The sequence below is a fragment of the Denticeps clupeoides genome, chromosome 16, assembly GCF_900700375.1.
Source record: "Denticeps clupeoides chromosome 16, fDenClu1.1, whole genome shotgun sequence".
In the NCBI taxonomy this organism is placed as follows: domain Eukaryota; kingdom Metazoa; phylum Chordata; class Actinopteri; order Clupeiformes; family Denticipitidae; genus Denticeps; species Denticeps clupeoides.
The window spans coordinates 14,100,300-14,118,223 of NC_041722.1; the positions used below are offsets into that span (position 1 = coordinate 14,100,300).

Sequence of the window (17,924 nt, forward strand, 5' to 3'; positions counted from 1 at the left end):
TGCCACTATGGCCAATGAGGAGGGAATGTGACATAATTACAATTAAGACGCGAGCTCTTATGACAAGCACTTGAAGGCTGTTGTCTGTCTCTGTCTGTCCAAAGTCATGGTAATGTGAATGTTTCTGCTTACTGTATTTTTATTTATTTGTCTTTGTGAGTAAATGTAATTGATCTCCACCATATCAGTTGCACCAAGGTTACAGACCTTAATTACCCTTCAAGCTATTCCATCATTAGAAAAGGTCCAGATGATAGCCTTTGCAAAGCTGTATAATTTTTTTTTTTTTTGCCAAGCAACTCCCTAGCATTCTGTTTGTTTGTAGAAAGGAGCAGGAACAAAAAACTGGTTGTGGAGTGATCTTGCTCTGGTCTTGTCTGGCACCCAGCGGCACGGTAAATATTAACGAGAAATATTAACAAAAATTGCAGCAGCGAACCACACACCATCTGGGAAAATATGTAAAAAGGAGAATTGACCCAAAGCACACCTCGACATCTCCAACAGAATACCTCAAGCTGAAGGTCTTGCCACCTTTTCCCAGCAGAACGATACATACACACCCGGCTGATCTAAAGGAAAACATGAATCATCAGACTTCCTCCCATTGCACAAATGTATGCTAAACATACCTGAGGTGGTACGCATCAACAAACCACGAGGGCAGCATGTAACGTGATGCAGACTGAGGAGAACATCTCGATGCAGGCAGGCACGGAGTGGGCATGTGCGCACAGAGCCACTAGTTATAACCTCCATATTGCCAACAAATCAAAATGATCTGACCAGGTTGCCATACATGAATGGCATTTTTTCAGACGCCCTTATATGGAGCGATGTAAAATCAGTAGTTACAGGGACAATTTCCCTGGTTAGGGTAGCAAGTGGGGTTTGAACTTGCGACTCCGTGGTCGTGTGGGTCATAGCCATGTGCGTTACCCACAAGGCCACTACCACCTATTTTCACGCTGGCCATGGTTGCAAATGGCTATGCCTGAACTCCCCTTCAACCTGAACTTGTTTTAATCAGAAAATTGAAGTGGAAGACATTGTGTAATGATTCACAGCCGCTCTTGCGACACTCTTGTTGTAGTCATGGGGGCGGGAAAAGTTGTTTCGTGAAATCATTCCAGCAAGCTGTTTCCATCATGTAGATAAATTGACGGTCGTGAGTGGTAATGACAGGGGAGAGAGGGACATGCTTTGTCATTACATAGGCAAGAGTAGCTGATCTCGCCCAACAAGTAAACACACATTGTCACTCGTTTTTTCCTCCGTGACCAATATACATGAACCACCACAGTGTAATACTTCAACAAAGCTTCTGAGCTCTGAAAACATTTATCCTAAAATGCTGCATTACAGATACCTGAATGTCAACCCATTCATGCTGATAGTTCGAGCCCTAGTTAAACATTTTTAACCTCAAGGAATAAAGGTTCCTTAGGTAACCTTAACTCGGCCCTGTGTCATATGATAACACAAGGTGCCGAGTCATTTTGTGTGTAAATGATTCATTACACAGCATTTTCTTACCTGCTTACTCACGTTATGCTGGCAGTCATGGCTGGCAACCTTTGATTTATGGCATTTATCAGACACCCTTATCCAGAGTGACTTACAATTAGTAGTTACAGGGACAGTCCCCCCCCTGGAGACACTTAGGGTTAAGTGTCTTGCTCAGGGACACAATGGCAGTAAGTGGGATTTGAACCTGGGTCTTCTGGTTCATAGGCGAGTGTGTAACCCACTAGGCTACTACCACCCACATGTGTCATGTGTGTAATTTTAAACACTCATGTTAACACTCATGTGAATTAGAATCTTGCTGGAAACCTCATTGTTAGTCATATTAATAATAATAATACGTTTAATTTATATAGCACCTTTCACAAAGCAAAGGTCACTTTACGTACAGAATGTTGGAGGACCTGAGAGAGTGTATGTAGCTAAGAGCTGAGTAAGATAAGGAGGAGCAAGCTTATGTTGGGCTTTGAGAGTAAGAAGTGGATCCCACACTAGAATATCTCAGTGGTTAATACTAACAGAGGACACGTTTCATTGTGTCACCGTGTGCTGTGCTTCATGATGACAATCACACAAATATGGAAAGGTTGGGTCTCGAAAGAATCATGAGACTTACCCTCACTGAAAAATGACTAACTGCCTGTCACGTTGGCTGATGCTTCCAGTGTTTCTCAATACAGTCCAGTCATATGACCATGACTTGTAGTGACTTGTAACTGTCAACTGCCAATATTGCTGACATCTGCACAGTGAGAACAACACAATATATTCACAATGAAGTAATTTAATAAGTCTATATTCTGTGTACCCGTCTTGGTCTTAAGCAAGATTGTGAAAAATGACGGAATATTGTGTGCCATTGTGTGCATTTCATGCGAAATGTCGTTGTGGAGACCAGTGCGCGGCCTGCCGAGTGGTGAAGTCAGGTAGTCATTATTCACAAGGGTCCCATTAGCTTCAGAGTCTGAAGCAGGTGGCGTCTAGACCATCAAGGTAGGCATTAGGCCACCAGACAGAAGCGACAACCTCTTATCAGACACGTGCCGAGTGTCAGAGAGCGACTGGCCTCCCAATTGCTAAATTGCACACAATTGAAAAAAAAAAAAAAAAAAAAGTCGCGCCGGCCTCTCGCCATTGGACAGGCGTCCGGGGGGGCGGGGCCCGGTGACGTCACACAGCATATTAGTCCGCGCCGCAGCGACGCCGCGCCGTCCGGACGGAGTGAAGGTTACCCGCTTCAACAGTGCTTGAACGGCTACCCGGCTGCTGTCTCGCCCGCGAACCGCGCTTCTCCAGGCCCGCCACGACATCCGCCCGAGGACGTCCACCGTCGCCAGCTGACGCGCTTTACTCGCCGGCCAGTTCGCCCCCTTCGTCATTGTCTCGGTCGCCACTCGCGTCCTGCGCAGCAGCTTGAGAAGACCAGCCAGCGAGCCCGGTACGCGGTGTTTACACCCCGCCGAACCACTAACGCCTGTCTAATAGTTTTAATTCCAGATTTGTGCTTTCATGTTGAAAATACCTTTATTTTGGTTAGCTTGTCGTCTCGAGACGCTGGCCGTTCGGTAACGTTACGTAAACGCACGTTCTGGAACGTGTAAAATATAAGATGTAATTATTGGTTATAACGTGTATAGGTTAATAGTTTCAGCTTTTATTATTTTATTTTTCATATTTGCCGGCGTCCTGGTGCGACACGGCCGTTCGCCACAGAAAAGCCGCGCGTCTGCGTCACGTTGGGCTTAAGGCCTCGTTATTTACTTTCGTCTTAAGACGTAGTTCGGTTTAAATGGCGCAGTAGAATCAGAATTTCCTCGTCGTTGAGGAACTTAAATAAAATGTTCATTGCTGGCGTCTTGACACGCCCAGATCACGTCACATTTCTTTTACTTTTCTTGTGTTCCGCTCTCAACGGCCGAACGCGTTTGCGGTTAGTAGGTCGGTAACCGAGAGCCCGCAGGGTGACATGGAGAAGCCTGGCAGCCATGTTACCCGAGACAGAAAGATTTCCTCTTCCCCGTCCATTGACATAATACTAATAACTCCTACAGCCAGATGTGCATTAAATTTTCATAATTAATAGAAATCTGTGATTGCATGCTGTACAAGTAATATTAATTAAAAAAAAAAAAAGTTTACAAGGCGATTTGGGTATTTAGTTGCTGACCTTCCAGTTGTACTTATGGTTATGAACTGCTGTGCGACATTTGATTGACTTGACTAATGCATTTGCCCAACAACGGGCAATTTTATTTATTTTGTTTTTTACTCTTAGGACTTTCCCACTTCCTGTACAGCTGTCATATGTGAAAGGCGCAAACTATTTTTGTGGAAGTGAAATCTGTTCTAGTCAGCACCAGTTAACCAGTTTTTGTTTTTTTTGTTTTTAAGAATAGTAACATGACTTCCCAGGTGAGGCAGAACTACCACCAGGACTGCGAGGCAGCCATCAATCGCCAGATCAACTTGGAGTTGTATGCCTCTTATGTCTACCTTTCTATGGTGAGAGGATATATATATTTTTTTTAAGTAACTTGTGAACGTTTAATTTTTCCTCCCTCTGATACTGTAGATCAAAGTACAAATGGGGTCAGTTTTTCTTATCTGCCTTTTCTTTTCCTCTGCCCTCCCAGGCATACTACTTTGACAGGGATGACCAGGCTCTGCCCAACTTTGCCAAGTTTTTCCGCAAGCAGTCCCACGAGGAACGTGAGCATGCAGAAAAGCTCATGAAACTTCAGAACCAGAGGGGAGGGAGGATCTTCTTGCAGGATGTCCGGGTGCGTCTTTTCTGCAGTGTCGTGTTTTATTCTTTAAACAGTTTACGTGCTTTTTTCTTTGTAATATGTGTTAGAGTATCAGAAGACCTGCCTTTAGGCTCTCTGTGTGTGTGTGATATGTTGCTAGGAGTGTGTGTTTGAGATAATGCCTGTTCAGGGAGTGGTCTACCATAGAAAGTAGATACTGAGGGGGTAAAGGTTATCTCTTGAAGACATTACACTAACTGACAAAATATTTGGTGCTCCTCAGACTAGTTAAATTGACAACTTTTAATATACATTGCTCAAAAATAAAGGGAACGTTTAATGACATCCTAGATCTGAACACATAAAGGATTTGGAGTCACTCGACAGTGGAAAAGCACACTGATCCAACTTTGATGTAATGTTCTTAAAACAAGTCAAAATGAGGTTCGGCAGTGTGTGGCCTCCATGTGCCTGTATGACTTCCCTACAATGCCTGGGCATGCTTCTGATTAGGTGGCTGATTGTCTCCTGAGGGATCTTCTCCCAGACTTGTACAAAACATGGCACTGGTGGATGGAGCGGTCATGATTTCCAAGATGTTCTCACTTGGATTCAGGTCTGGGGAACGTGCAGGCCAGTCCATAGTGTCAATGCCTTAGTCTTGCAGGAACTGCTGACACTCCAGCCACATGAGGTCTTGCATTAGGAGGAACCCAGGGCCTCACAAAGGGGTCTGAGGATCTCATCTCTGTACCTAATCGCAGTCAGGCTACTTTTTGGTGAGCACATATGTGGTGACATTTCTTTGGGGGGGGGGGGCACGCAGCCCTGCATAATCACTGACCCGCTGCCAATCCGGTCATGCTGGAGGATGTTACATGTCACGTCGGTCACATGTGCTCAATGTAAACTTTTTTTCGTCAGCTGTGAAGAGCACAGGGCACCAGTGCCGAATTTGCCTTTATTTGTGTGCTGCATGGTGTTTGGCTGTAAGCACAACACCCACCTGTACTTCGTACCCTCCTACCACCCTCGTGGAGTCTGTTTCTGACCAGTTTCCTCCACGTCTTTTGAGGTACTCCTGAGGTCCATGCTCTGGACCATACGCTCACCAACCTTCTTGCAATTCTGGATTAGCTGCACTACCCCAGGCAATTGTACCACTTCAAAAGTGACCAACCCATCAGCCAGAAAGCTTAGAAACTGAGAAGTGGTCACCACCTGCAGAACCACGCCTTTATTGGGGATGTCTTGTTAATTGCCTATAATTCCCACCTTTTTGTCTATTTGCAGAACAGCATGTGAAATTGCCTGTCAGTGTTTCTTCCTAAGTGGACAGTTTTTTATTTTGTGTGACTTGGAGTTACATTTTTACGCGTTTTCCTTTTTTATTTTTCTGAGCAGCGTATAATATTGAACTGTGAATCTATATGCAGAAGCCAGAGAAAGATGAGTGGGCCAGTGGTGTGGAGGCCCTGGAATGTGCTCTTCAGCTGGAGAAGAGTGTGAACCAGTCCCTGTTGGATATGCACAAGGTTGCATCTGAGAGGAACGATCCTCATGTAAGTTGCTTGAATGATTTCAAATTGTAGTGATTTGCAATAAACCCCCACACACAGCTTTTTTAAAAATCTATCATCTGGTCTACATAAATGTGACCCTGGGGGTGATGCGCTTGTGTCTGGACATTCATTCATTCTTTCCAAAGTGAAAAGTAGCATGTCGTTATGTGTTTTTTTTTTTTTTTTTTTTTTTTTTTTTTTTAAAATATTGTTTTTATTTTGCTCTTTATTCAGATGTGTGACTTCATTGAGACCCACTACCTGGATGAGCAAGTGAAATCAATCAAAGAGCTGGCTGACTGGGTGTCCAACCTGCGCCGGATGGGCGCTCCCCAGAATGGCATGGCTGAATACCTGTTCGATAAGCACACGCTAGGTGGAGAGAGCAGCTAGACTACACGTCCGGCTTGTTCAGTCCTCCTCCACCGTTTCCCCCTCACACTGACAGCCTGACGTGGCCCTTACTAATGCTTTTCTGCCTTGCTGTGTTTGCATTGGTGTCGCGTGTTTGCATTGGTTGATCAATTCTGCTTTTCCCTGGCCTGTGGTTTTTGCTGGGTTTTTATTACAGAAATCATAACCGAATAAATGGAACCCTCTGGATTCTGCCTGGTGGTCCTCATTTTGAGTTTATTTTATTATTTTTTTTTTTTTTTTTTTTTTTTTTTTTTTTTTTTTTTTTTTTGTGGCTGCTATTTACTTCACCTGTGGTAAAACATGAAACTCTCAATTCCCCAAAAAGAACATTGGTTCCTTTTACAATGGGGACTATTGTCTTGTGACTAAAGAGGAATCTCATTTGGTGACCATTCTGTTTTATGGTAGTAGGATATCAAAGACTAGAAGGAATGCAGTAGTCTGTATCAACTGAAGAGCAATGTGGACGTTCCTGTTCATCAGGCTTTGCACGGAATCACATTTATTCATTTTTCTTTAAACAAAATGTCGGATATACAAAGAGTCATCTGCATGTGTTGAATGGAAGAAAATAACCTGCAAGACATTTCATTTAAAGTTCTCAAACCATGACAGCAAATAGTAAAAAACACAAAATTACAAATTAATTCATTAGAATTGGTTTATTCTTAGAGCAAAATGCAACACACAAATCCTCTTGGTTGTAAATGTCTGCACCATATGCTCAGTTACAAAGCACCTGCACTCAATATGGTGTGCTCAAGTCAGCATTACATTACATTTACCGCATTTATCTGACTCCCTTATCCAGAGCGACTTACAATCAGTAGTTACAGGGACAGTCCCCCCCTGGAGCAACTTAGGGTTAAGTGTCTTGCTCAGGGACACAATGGTAGTAAGTGGGATTTGAACCTGGGTCTTCTGGATCACAGGAGAGTGTGTTACCCACTAGGCTACTACCACCCTAAGATGATGAAAGATGAACAGCACAGCTCGACACCAAGCAGTACACAATTATCCAGAAAGAAACAGCCAATCAGAACCTTCACTTGTTATATGAAAGGGCCATCTGTCAGTTCACTTGTTCTGGAAAAATGGGTCTTCAAAAACCTGAAGGCAAGGAGGCGAGTGGTTTCTGGTTCATCATGATCCATGCGTGGTCTATGAGGGAATCTGAAGCACTTCACAATATCCTCTATAATCCGGACCTTCGGAGAGGAAACTAGGTAGGTAATGTACATACTGCTCTCTAGTATAACATTGGAGTGCATTATTCTGTGCTCTTAAAGTACATTTACTGTAGCTGCATGATCTTTGAAATGCATTGTATTACTGTACCACATCACTTATTTTTGAAAATTGATGGTTTATTCTAATTCCATCAGTAAATATATTACTGTATTGCAGATGATAGTGAAATGCCAATGCATGGAATATGTTTAAGTATAATTTTTCATAACAAAATTTCTATTTAATGTACAGACTGTAGTAGAGGCCATATTGTGCACTACAGCAATGTGTTTTGACTGGTCATTTACTGAACTGTTTCATTTCTTATGTAGTGACAATTTGAAAGATACCATAGAGACTTTTCATGAACACATCTGTTGATGAAGCGGGATTCGCTAAAAGGAGGAGAAAGGGGAGCAACGTAATTGGCTACTGGGCCATTGTGAATGTCCCTGGCCAGCGAGGAGGAAATTTAATCATATGTACTGCCATCAGCCACAGATGGGTCATCCACTGCCACGCCATCTTTGGTGCTGAGGATAATGTCAGTTCCAAACAACCCATCATTCAACAACATCTTTTTGCTGGCGTATTCTCCCTTCCTGAACCCCATAGAAGAAGTTTGGTGTACAGTACAACAGTACAACATGAAGAACAAGGAGCTCTTCAAACATATCATGGACAAAGATGTTGATAATTACAAGTCAGGGTTGGAGATTTGAAACTGGGATGGAGGTCCACCTTCCAGCAGGACAATGACCCAAAGCATACTGCTAAAACCAACAGTCTTATTAAGCAACAATGTTATTAAAGACTCAAGTTTTATTCCCAGGTTCCTTGCTCCGTACAGTCAAATTTGTGAAAAATATGGCTACAAATAAGAAACTGTAAAACATTGTTCATGATCAGATTTGATGATCACCCCCTCAAACTTTCCAAAGGAGCACAGCAAATAGACCTTGTTCCTTTAAGATGTTAACAGATGTCATGGTGACTAAACTGTGCAACATGGAATAGATTAATGATTAGTAGATTAATGTAATCCATGTGCAACACTTCAGAACTGTTTTCTGGACACCAAGGCTAATTGTATAAAGCATAGAGTAGCAGTGTACAGAATCAAAGTATACTTTTCACTTCATGTGAAATCACATTTGTAGTGTTCAGCCAGTCCAGTTTGAACTTAATTTTTTTTATTAATTGTTTTTTATTGCTTTTATTAATTGTGAAATATCTATGTATGTTCTTTCTAAATGCGCATGCAGGATATAAATCTAGAGATAAATAAAGATAATTCCAAAAGTTACATTAACTGTGTTTTTGAAATAACAGAAAAAAGTCTTTACAGTGTGATCAGAATTAAGGTCCTGGGAATTCCAAAATGACTGTTGCATCACAGACCTCTTGACCAGAATTTTTTCAAGCATACATAGACCAGTTTCTGGATGCATGCAATGACACCTGAAACTTCAAATGGTTGAGCACAATTTTTTATTAAGTATTCCAATTAAACCACGTGGCAGCAATGAAAATGGGCAGATTTTCCATCTTCAGTATTTTTCTGGGAGTCCGGCGGGTCTGTACCGGTTGGGGTCGCCTCCATCACGTCCCCAGCGGTTGGCCTCCTGGTCAGCAGCTGAGTCCTCGTGCCCACGTCCGCTGTTGCTCTGTATCATTTCCCGTGCATCACTGGGAACAGTAAAAGGAGACAAAAGAAAAATACATAAATACAAAAAACATAAATAAATATACTGTAGATCCTGTTGGTTTTGCATAATATGACTTTAGTGCCAAATATCAGGATGCAAAGCAATATTTTTGATGAACGCAGCAATAATTAACTCCATTAAAATTATTTTTAGGATATAAATGACCCCTAGGGGACATAGTTAAAATGGCAAAAGGAGTTTTACAACAAGGCCATTTCACAGTAACTGCACAGGTCAACTAACTTCAACTATTTCATTCATTCAAATATTTATAAAACGTGTATAGTCTGGTAATGGGATAACCCCACAAGTTCCATGAAGGGCACGACCAACCTGATCACCTCAGCAGCCCATCTTCCTCCAGCACCCCTCTGGGCAGCATCATGGTTTCCTCTGGCATGGAAGTACTTGTCTGAATTCTTCCAGTTGGCCTCCTTCATGTCTTGGTAGGCACGCCACATGTCTTTACTTCCTGCAGTATGTGAAAGAGCAAGAGGTTTTAAATACCGAATGAACAAGCTGATAAATTTGTCAGAAAGAAATCAAGAGGACTGACCTTGGTAGGCCTCCCTAGGGAAGTTGTACCACTGGGCTTCAATGCCCACCACAAACATCAAGACGAGACCTGCCAGGATCAGCTTCATCTCTGCAGCGCTAATGACTATGATAAATGCAGGCAATGCAGCATGTAATGGTGTACAAAAAGCTAAATGTCCTTAATGTGTTTAAAACCTGTGAGTAAGTCCATTTTCCCATGGTATTGTAGATACTCACCTTGGTGATTCTCTGTGCTTCTTCTGAAACTGCATGAGATGTCTAGGCACGGAGCTCTTTTAAATAAGAGCTACAGCTGGCCTGGGCTAAACTTGGATTTTCCGGATTGGGACACATTTTGCCTCGACTATCCAAGTTAATGTTTATGTGGGAATTTCCCAAAATGGGAAAAACCTGGGAACATGGCAGTCTTTCAAACTGACTGGAAAACAAACACAAAGAACACACAGTTCCAGTTAAAACTGTGTTAACGTACAAATGTTACAGAGAATTCTAATGTTGCGAGAATTATAAAAACCAGGTATGTGTAATGAGCATTTAATAAAGGGGCAGATTATGTTTTCAAACTGCCTCTATGCAAACCGAAAGTGAAAGTTGCAGATGGATTACAGGTTGAGTAATAATTACACAATAATTAGTTTTTCAGTCAATAGAAATGCAAGAGATTGAAGAAAATAAACAAATGATAGATAAGTATTTAAACATGTAGTTTGTCTGAATTAAAATCCAATTAAAAAACATTTAACCCAAAGGTGTTGCAAAAATTGGTTTATAATGATTGTGCAAAAATTGCTATTCCTATTTCCTAGAGTGCTTATAAATGTTCACCATTTCTGGCATCTGGTAAAATATTAGAAAAAGAAAAATTCATCAGTAATATATTGGCAGTTAACTTCAGAAACATGCACATTTCTGTTATACATATATTGTTGTATATTGAAATGTGCTGATAATAAAACAATCTTCAGAGATTTAGGAGAAGTTCATCCAAATCAAGACTCTTGATCATAGGTTTCTCAACCTTTCCTGGCACACGTATCTAATGGCATGGAGGCCGACTGGAAAAATTCAGACAAGTGCTTCCTTGCTAGGGGAAGCTATGATGTGACCCAGAGCGGTCCTGGAGGAAAATGGTCTGCTGACATATTCAGGTTCGTGTTCCTCTTGTTTTTATGTTGTGAGCAATACAGAGAACAGCACTGTTGAAATTTCTTGAAATTCTTCTTTTGTCAGTCGTGCATATTGTTGAAATGTAGTAAATAATCTTAGTTGACAGTTTAAGGCATTTAATGCCAAGGATTTTTGCTCCCCAGAATGGCATGGCTGAATACCTGTTCGATAAGCACATGCTAGGTGGAGAGAGCAGCTAGACTACACGTCCGGCTTGTTCAGTCCTCCTCCACCGTTCCCCCTCACACTGACAGCCTGACGTGGCCCTTAATAATGCTTTTCTGCCTTGCTGTTTGACACTGCAGACCACTTCTCCCATAATCTATGTCAGTGTTACGTGTTTGCATTGGTTGATCTATTCTGTATTTCCCCGGCCCGAGTTTTTGCTGGGTTTTTATTACAGAAATCATAACCGAATGAATGGAACCCTCTGGATTCTGCCTGGTTGTCCTATTTTTGAGTCAAACTTTTTAAAATCCTTAATTTAAAAGATGGACCCTTCCCCCTAAAAAAAATATTGTGGGACTTGTGGGACAAGTAACTTCTTACAAAATGAGGACTGGATAAAGTTTTGTCATTAATCATGTAAAACCAGCTCAATTTTGTGGCTGTTAAATTTATAAATAAATTTATCTTCACTACAGATAGGAGAGGGCAGCAGGTGAAGATAAAACAGACCCAGAGTGGTCTGATCTAACCTGCCATTGGCTGTGGTTACTAACGGGGGGGAAAAACAATGCCGCGTCCTTCACTCCCAAGGTCATGCAGTTGGAGGATGAGCTTCGTCTATCCATTTCATAATGCAATAGTCTGAATGAACTGAAGAGTAATGTGGACGTTCCTGTTCATCAGGCTTTGCACGGGATCACATTTATTCAATTTCCACTTCATGTGAAAACACATTTGTAGTGTTCAGCCAGTCCAGTTTTAACTTACATTTTTTATGAATTGTTTTTTTTTTTTATAGCTTTTATTAATTGTGAAATATCTATGTATGTTCTTTCTAATCAAATGCACATGCATGATATAAATCTAGAGCTTTAAAGATAATTCCAAAAGTTACATTAACTGTGTTTTTGAAAAATGTCTTTACAGTGTGATCAGGATTAAGGTCCTGGGAATTCCAAAATGACTAAAGACACTTTCAGTTCAGTTAGGACTATATCACGTGCATTAGGATGAAAAAAAAACTCACTGTCTGAATAATACATATAAAAAAGGAAGTGACTGAATTGAACGTTTTTTTTCCTTTCATTTATTGGGTCTAGAGTATTTTAAGACTTTTAAACTCTGGATTTAAGAATTACTAATCATTTTAATGCTATTTAAGGCTTTAATTTTTTAATTACATCAGCAGATACCCTGGATATGGCCCTCCCAACCCAGCAGGTGCTCTTGCAATGTATAGCTTTTTAATTGCCTGACCACGAGCGCTAGACTAAGCAGGAAACGAAACGTGTGGGTTTTTTTCACCTCCTCACCATGTCTCTTGTGATAATTAAAATTCATCACATGATGACGGTGGCCTGAGAATTGCAAATCAAATTAACATTTAATTTAAAAAAGTAATGTTTAATAAAACAAATTTACAACATCACCAAAACAAATTTACAAGCAGCGAATCATACCGAAAGGATTGGTGCTATAGATCGGAAGATCGTGTTTGCTGAGCAATCATTTATTGCGCGTACTCGAGCTGACCTGAGAACGACTAAACTAATAGAAATTGAGTATTCAGCTCTAGTCTATATAGAGTTTGGGTGTGTTACTGACCCCAGGTTCTGAACCACTGGTCTAAATCATATACAAAATTTTAACTGCATCTTCAGAAAATTTCCTCATGACCTTTTCTTAAATAAACTTTTCTTTGTATTGTTGTGAAGTCTCCATTGTGCCTTATAACTAAGCAGAGACATAATTGTTCTTCTATAAAATCATTCTGGTCATGATTTATATATACCTTCTTCAGAGCGACTTACAACCAGAGGTTTATTTATTCATACGTTGTATTTTTAAGTGACAAGAACCCTTTCGAATAGAACTTTTTTTTTCCTTTGGACCACTTTTGGTTTGTACTGGCCACTACACTTTGGGAAGACCCCACAAGACTTGATCACATCCTACCCAAATTTTATAATGTTTTTCACATTTTTCAGTTGACCTGTTTCCAACCCCTCAACTCCAAGAAATCACAGTTCACTCGCTGCCTAATACAAATTATCCACCTCTCAACAAGTACCGCTGTAACTAGATAGACCATGACATTCACCTCCCCTGGGGTAGCTTCATTATAACACATATCCTACATTTAAGCACAATATATTTATATTTATTCTACTAAATCTGATGGAATACTACACTGTGATGTGACAAATATTCCGGTTTTCCATTCTGTAGCGGAGCCCCTTATTGGGCAACACTGCAAATGCCTTTCTACAGTTGCACTTGAAGAACATCCACTATTTTATCATAGTGAGGGTTTATAGAACAAAGGGAATAAGAAATAAAACAACTCAATAAAATAAAAGAAAAAGCAAGTCAAGTTCAAGTGCCTACACCTTCACCAGCACCACCAGCCCTGTAAACACCTTCCACTCCACTGATGTCATTCTCAACATCCCCACAGGATTGTGTGTGGTGTTCCAGCTCCTTCAACTGGTGTCACAGATAGAAGTGGCTACAGTTTTAGAGAGAAGTTTTTGAAGGCATGTAAAGATTAATGAGTTTTACAGTAAAACTTTACATGCATACAGCAAAAAAACCCACTAGTAAATACTTTTAAACCTTTTGTTGCTACAACTCAGATTCATGAAGCCAATGAGGCTGTCCTTAAGGCTGCAGATGACCTTGCTCTGGAAGGGTCAGCTCAGTACATCCACAGCCTTGAAGACTGAGACTGCCTAATAAACGCAGCAACCAAGTTCTATAATGGTCACATCCATATTTCTGTTTGTAAAGGCCTGGATATGTAGCGAAATTATTGTATTATGTATGTATGGTATTATGATTGTATTATGTCCTTTTTTCCTGGATATGGTTCTCTTTTTGAAGCCTTGGAAAGTATGTCCGGATGAATTTTTAGAATTGAGTTGCCTAAACATGAATCACTTTACGGGCATCCCCAGTCAGTGTTTAGTGGGTGTGGCTATTGATGATGACATAGTCAGTATTCAGGTGAATGTTGCATCACAGACCTCTTGACCAGAATTTTTTCAAGCATACATAGACCAGTTTCTGGATGCATGCAATGACACCTGAAACTTCAAATGGTTGAGCACAATTTTTTATTAAGTATTCCAATTAAACCACGTGGCAGCAATGAAAATGGGCAGATTTTCCATCTTCAGTATTTTTCTGGGAGTCCGGCGGGTCTGTACCGGTTGGGGTCGCCTCCATCACGTCCCCAGCGGTTGGCCTCCTGGTCAGCAGCTGAGTCCTCGTGCCCACGTCCGCTGTTGCTCTGTATCATTTCCCGTGCATCACTGGGAACAGTAAAAGAAGACAAAAGAAAAATACATAAATACAAAAAACATAAATAAATATACTGTAGATCCTGTTGGTTTTGCATAATATGACTTTAGTGCCAAATATCAGGATGCAAAGCGATATTTTTGATGAATGCAGCAATAATTAACTCCATTAAAATTATTTTTAGGATATAAATGACCCCTAGGGGACATAGTTAAAATGGCAAAAGGAGTTTTACAACAAGGCCGTTTCACAGTAACTGCACAGGTCAACTAACTTCAGCTATTTCATTCATTCAAATATTTATAAAACGTGTATAGTCTGGTAATGGGATAACCCCACAAGTTCCATGAAGGGCACGACCAACCTGATCACCTCAGCAGCCCATCTTCCTCCAGCACCCCTCTGGGCAGCATCATGGTTTCCTCTGGCATGGAAGTACTTGTCTGAATTCTTCCAGTTGGCCTCCTTCATGTCTTGGTAGGCACGCCACATGTCTTTACTTCCTGCAGTATGTGAAAGAGCAAGAGGTTTTAAATACCGAATGAACAAGCTGATAAATTTGTCAGAAAGAAATCAAGAGGACTGACCTTGGTAGGCCTCCCTAGGGAAGTTGTACCACTGGGCTTCAATGCCCACCACAAACATCAAGACGAGACCTGCCAGGATCAGCTTCATCTCTGCAGCGCTAATGACTATGATAAATGCAGACAAAGCATGTAATGGTGTGCAAAAAGCTAAATGTCCTTAATGTGTTTAAAACCTGTGAGTAAGTCCTTTTTCCCATGGTATTGTAGATACTCACCTTGGTGATTCTCTGTGCTTCTTCTGAAACTGCATGAGATGTCTAGGCATGGAGCTCTTTTAAATAAGAGCTACAGCTGGCCTGGGCTAAACTTGGATTTTCCGGATTGGGACACATTTTGCCTCGACTATCCAGGTTAATGTTTATGTGGGAATTTCCCAAAATGGGAAAAACCTGGGAACATGGCAGTCTTTCAAACTGACTGGAAAACAAACACAAAGAACACACAGTTCCAGTTAAAACTGTGTTAACATACAAATGTTACAGAGAATTCTAATGTTGCGAGAATTATAAAAACCAGGTATGTGTAATGAGCATTTAATAAAGGGGCAGATTATGATTTCAAACTGTCTCTATGCTAATTGAAAGTGAAAGAACTGTTGCAGATGGATTACAGGTTGAGTGAAAATTACACAAGGTTTTCAGTCAATAGAAATGCAAGAGGTTGAAGAAAATAAACAAACGATAGATAAGTATTTAAGCATGTAGTTTGTCTTTGTGCTGCACACAGTCTGAATTAAAATCCAATTGGCCTGGAGCCAAAAATTAAGGAAGATTTACCCCAAAGGAGTTGCAAAAATTTGTTTATAATGATTGTGGAAAATTTGATATTCCTATTTCCTAGAGTGCTTATAAATGTTCACAATTTCTGGCATCTGGTAAAATATTAGAAAAAGAATGCATAAAAAAATTGGTTTATTACTCATAAGCAGTCGTCAGTAATATATTGGCAGTTAACTTCAGAAACATGCACATTTCTGTTATTCATATATTGAAATGTGCTGATAACAAAACAATCTTCAGAGATTTAGGAGAAGTTCATCCAAATCAAGACTCTTCACCATATGTTTCTCAACCTTTCCTGGCACACGTATCTAATGGCATGGAGGCCGACTGGAAAAATTCAGACAAGTGCTTCCTTGCTAGGGGAAGCTATGATGCGGCCCAGAGCGGTAAAATGGTATGTTGACGTAATCAGGATGGTGTTCCTCTTGTTTTTATGTTGTGAGCAATAAAACATTTATTGAAATTCCTCTTATGTCAGTCATGCATATTGTTGAAATGTAGTAAATAATCTTAGTCAAAGGTGTAAGGCATTTAATACCAAGGATTTGTGATTTTCATTTCTATTTAAAACACACGCCTCACCTTTTCCATCATCTCAGAACTGCTGAGCGGGAGGTGACCCCCAGACAGAGGCTGAAATACTGATGTCAAATGAACACACTGTCACACTAGTCAACAGAACTATAGCAAAATTCAAATACTGTCAGCCCGATTGATTAAATTACATAAATGTATCAGCTGTCTCACATTTTATGTGATTAAATCAAAAGCAACATAATTCTGTCTTTTCTTCATGTTTATACTGTATAACATTCATATTGCTTAAACAATTAAATATGCTCAGTTTAACGCCGAATGATATTTACTTGAGAATATATTGGTGAATGATTTATTTAAACCCACATAAAGGGGTGTTAAAGGTCTAATCTGGTGGTGAGCCCTGAACTGATGTCTCTACACAATCTAAGTATTAGACTGTGATGGTAGAGTGAGGATGTAGTTCACTTGTGTGCACATCAAGCTTCACTTGACTTAAAAAAAGTAGCTGAAGATCTGAGTCACTTTTTTTTTGCTCACAAACTATTAATCACATAATATTTTAAAAATAAATTAAAAGGGTATTTCAGTGGATATTGTCTGACTTGACCAGTAATATTTAGCCAAGACTAGACCAGTTTGCAGAACCCAGAAATGACCCTTGAAAATGTTTTATTGACATAATGGATTTTTTTTAAATTAGGCATTCAAGTGTGAACATTACACATGGTAGCCAGGAAAATCTGTTTTATGAATGAAAAATGCACTGTGTGGGCAGATTTTCCATCTTCAGTATTTTTCTAGGAGTCCAGCGGGTCTGTACCGGTTGGGGTTACCTCTACTATACCCCCACCGTGTATTACTGCAAACAATGAAAAAAAGACAGAAATGAAAAATAAAAAATGACGACCAGGTTGGTTTTTTGCATAATATGACTTTATTGCAAAATATCAGGATGCAAAATAATACTTTTAATGAAGGCCACAGTTAAAATGGGATTTTACCATGGAGTTTCACAGGCCACAAGTCAACAAACATTAAACTTTATTTCTTCAAATATTTATAAAACATGAATAGTCTGGTAATGGGATAACCCTACGAGTTCCATGAAGGGTACAACGGACCTGATGACCTCAGCAGCCCATCTTCCTCCTGCACCTCTCTGTGCTATTAAAGGTACCCACCTCAGTGATTCCCTGTGCTTCTTCTGAAACTGGATGAGAAACTGGTCTCGCTGAGGAGCTCTTTACAATGATACCTACAGCTGGCCTGGGCTAAATTAATGTGAAAACCACTACGAACGTGCCAGACTTTCACTTTCAATGTGACAAACACAAAGGGCACAAAATCCCCATGAAAGTGAACCGATAGTCATTGTGAAAAACACTGCAGCACAGCAGGCAGCATCTAACCCATCGGCCTTAGTGAGCAGTGGGCAGCCATGAAAGGTGCCCGTGGAGCAGTGTGTGAATGGTTTAAACCGACAACCTTCCTGTTATGGGACCGCTTCCTTACCCGGTTGGCCACCATGGCCCCAGAATGTGTTGATACATTTCAAATGTTACAGCAAATACTAGGACCAGACTATAAGAGCTGTAAAGGGACCGATAATGATTTCAAACTGCCTTTA

At 40.5% G+C, this 17,924-nt stretch overlaps 2 protein-coding genes across 5 annotated transcripts; one reads left to right on the plus strand and one right to left on the minus strand.

Moving 5' to 3' along the window:
- Positions 1-2,710: 2,710 nt before the first annotated feature.
- fth1a (ferritin, heavy polypeptide 1a) lies at positions 2,711-11,152 on the plus strand. Of its 2 annotated transcripts, XM_028955898.1 has the most exons (6): positions 2,711-2,965; positions 3,919-4,029; positions 4,161-4,307; positions 5,711-5,836; positions 6,071-6,212; positions 11,101-11,152. In XM_028955898.1, exons 2-6 carry the CDS (start codon positions 3,928-3,930, stop codon positions 11,115-11,117), a joined length of 534 nt encoding a protein of 177 aa, XP_028811731.1. In that variant the 5' UTR covers positions 2,711-2,965; positions 3,919-3,927; the 3' UTR covers positions 11,118-11,152. The 2 variants fall into 2 exon arrangements, with proteins under 2 accessions (XP_028811731.1, XP_028811730.1); XM_028955897.1 differs by lacking the exon at positions 11,101-11,152 and having other exon boundaries at positions 6,071-6,444.
- Positions 8,956-15,247, minus strand: saa (serum amyloid A). 3 transcript variants are annotated; one of them, XM_028955901.1, is made up of 6 exons: positions 15,191-15,247; positions 14,976-15,080; positions 14,749-14,891; positions 9,749-9,836; positions 9,526-9,664; positions 8,956-9,172 (listed from the first exon to the last, which is right to left on the minus strand). In XM_028955901.1, the coding sequence occupies exons 2-6, from the start codon at positions 15,061-15,063 to the stop codon at positions 9,034-9,036; spliced, it is 597 nt and encodes a 198-aa protein (XP_028811734.1). In that variant the 5' UTR covers positions 15,064-15,080; positions 15,191-15,247; the 3' UTR covers positions 8,956-9,033. The 3 variants fall into 3 exon arrangements, with proteins under 3 accessions (XP_028811734.1, XP_028811733.1, XP_028811732.1); XM_028955900.1 differs by lacking the exons at positions 14,749-14,891; positions 14,976-15,080; positions 15,191-15,247 and adding an exon at positions 9,967-10,019 and having other exon boundaries at positions 9,749-9,853; XM_028955899.1 differs by lacking the exons at positions 8,956-9,172; positions 9,526-9,664; positions 9,749-9,836 and adding an exon at positions 14,183-14,399 and having other exon boundaries at positions 14,753-14,891; positions 15,191-15,243.
- Between the last annotated feature and the right edge of the window lie 2,677 nt (positions 15,248-17,924).

Coding starts and splice junctions, on each gene's coding strand:
- fth1a (XM_028955898.1), top strand. CDS start 3,928: ATGACTTCCCAGGTGAGGCAGAACTACCACCAGGACTGCGAGGCAGCC. Junction 4,308..5,710: donor TCTTCTTGCAGGATGTCCGG/GTGCGTCTTTTC, acceptor ATCTATATGCAG/AAGCCAGAGAAAGATGAGTG. Junction 5,837..6,070: donor CTGAGAGGAACGATCCTCAT/GTAAGTTGCTTG, acceptor CTCTTTATTCAG/ATGTGTGACTTCATTGAGAC.
- saa (XM_028955901.1), bottom strand. CDS start 15,063: ATGAAGCTGATCCTGGCAGGTCTCGTCTTGATGTTTGTGGTGGGCATT. Junction 14,892..14,975: donor CCCTAGGGAGGCCTACCAAG/GTCAGTCCTCTT, acceptor CACATACTGCAG/GAAGTAAAGACATGTGGCGT. Junction 9,173..9,525: donor TGGGCTGCTGAGGTGATCAG/GTTGGTCGTGCC, acceptor TACTGTTCCCAG/TGATGCACGGGAAATGATAC.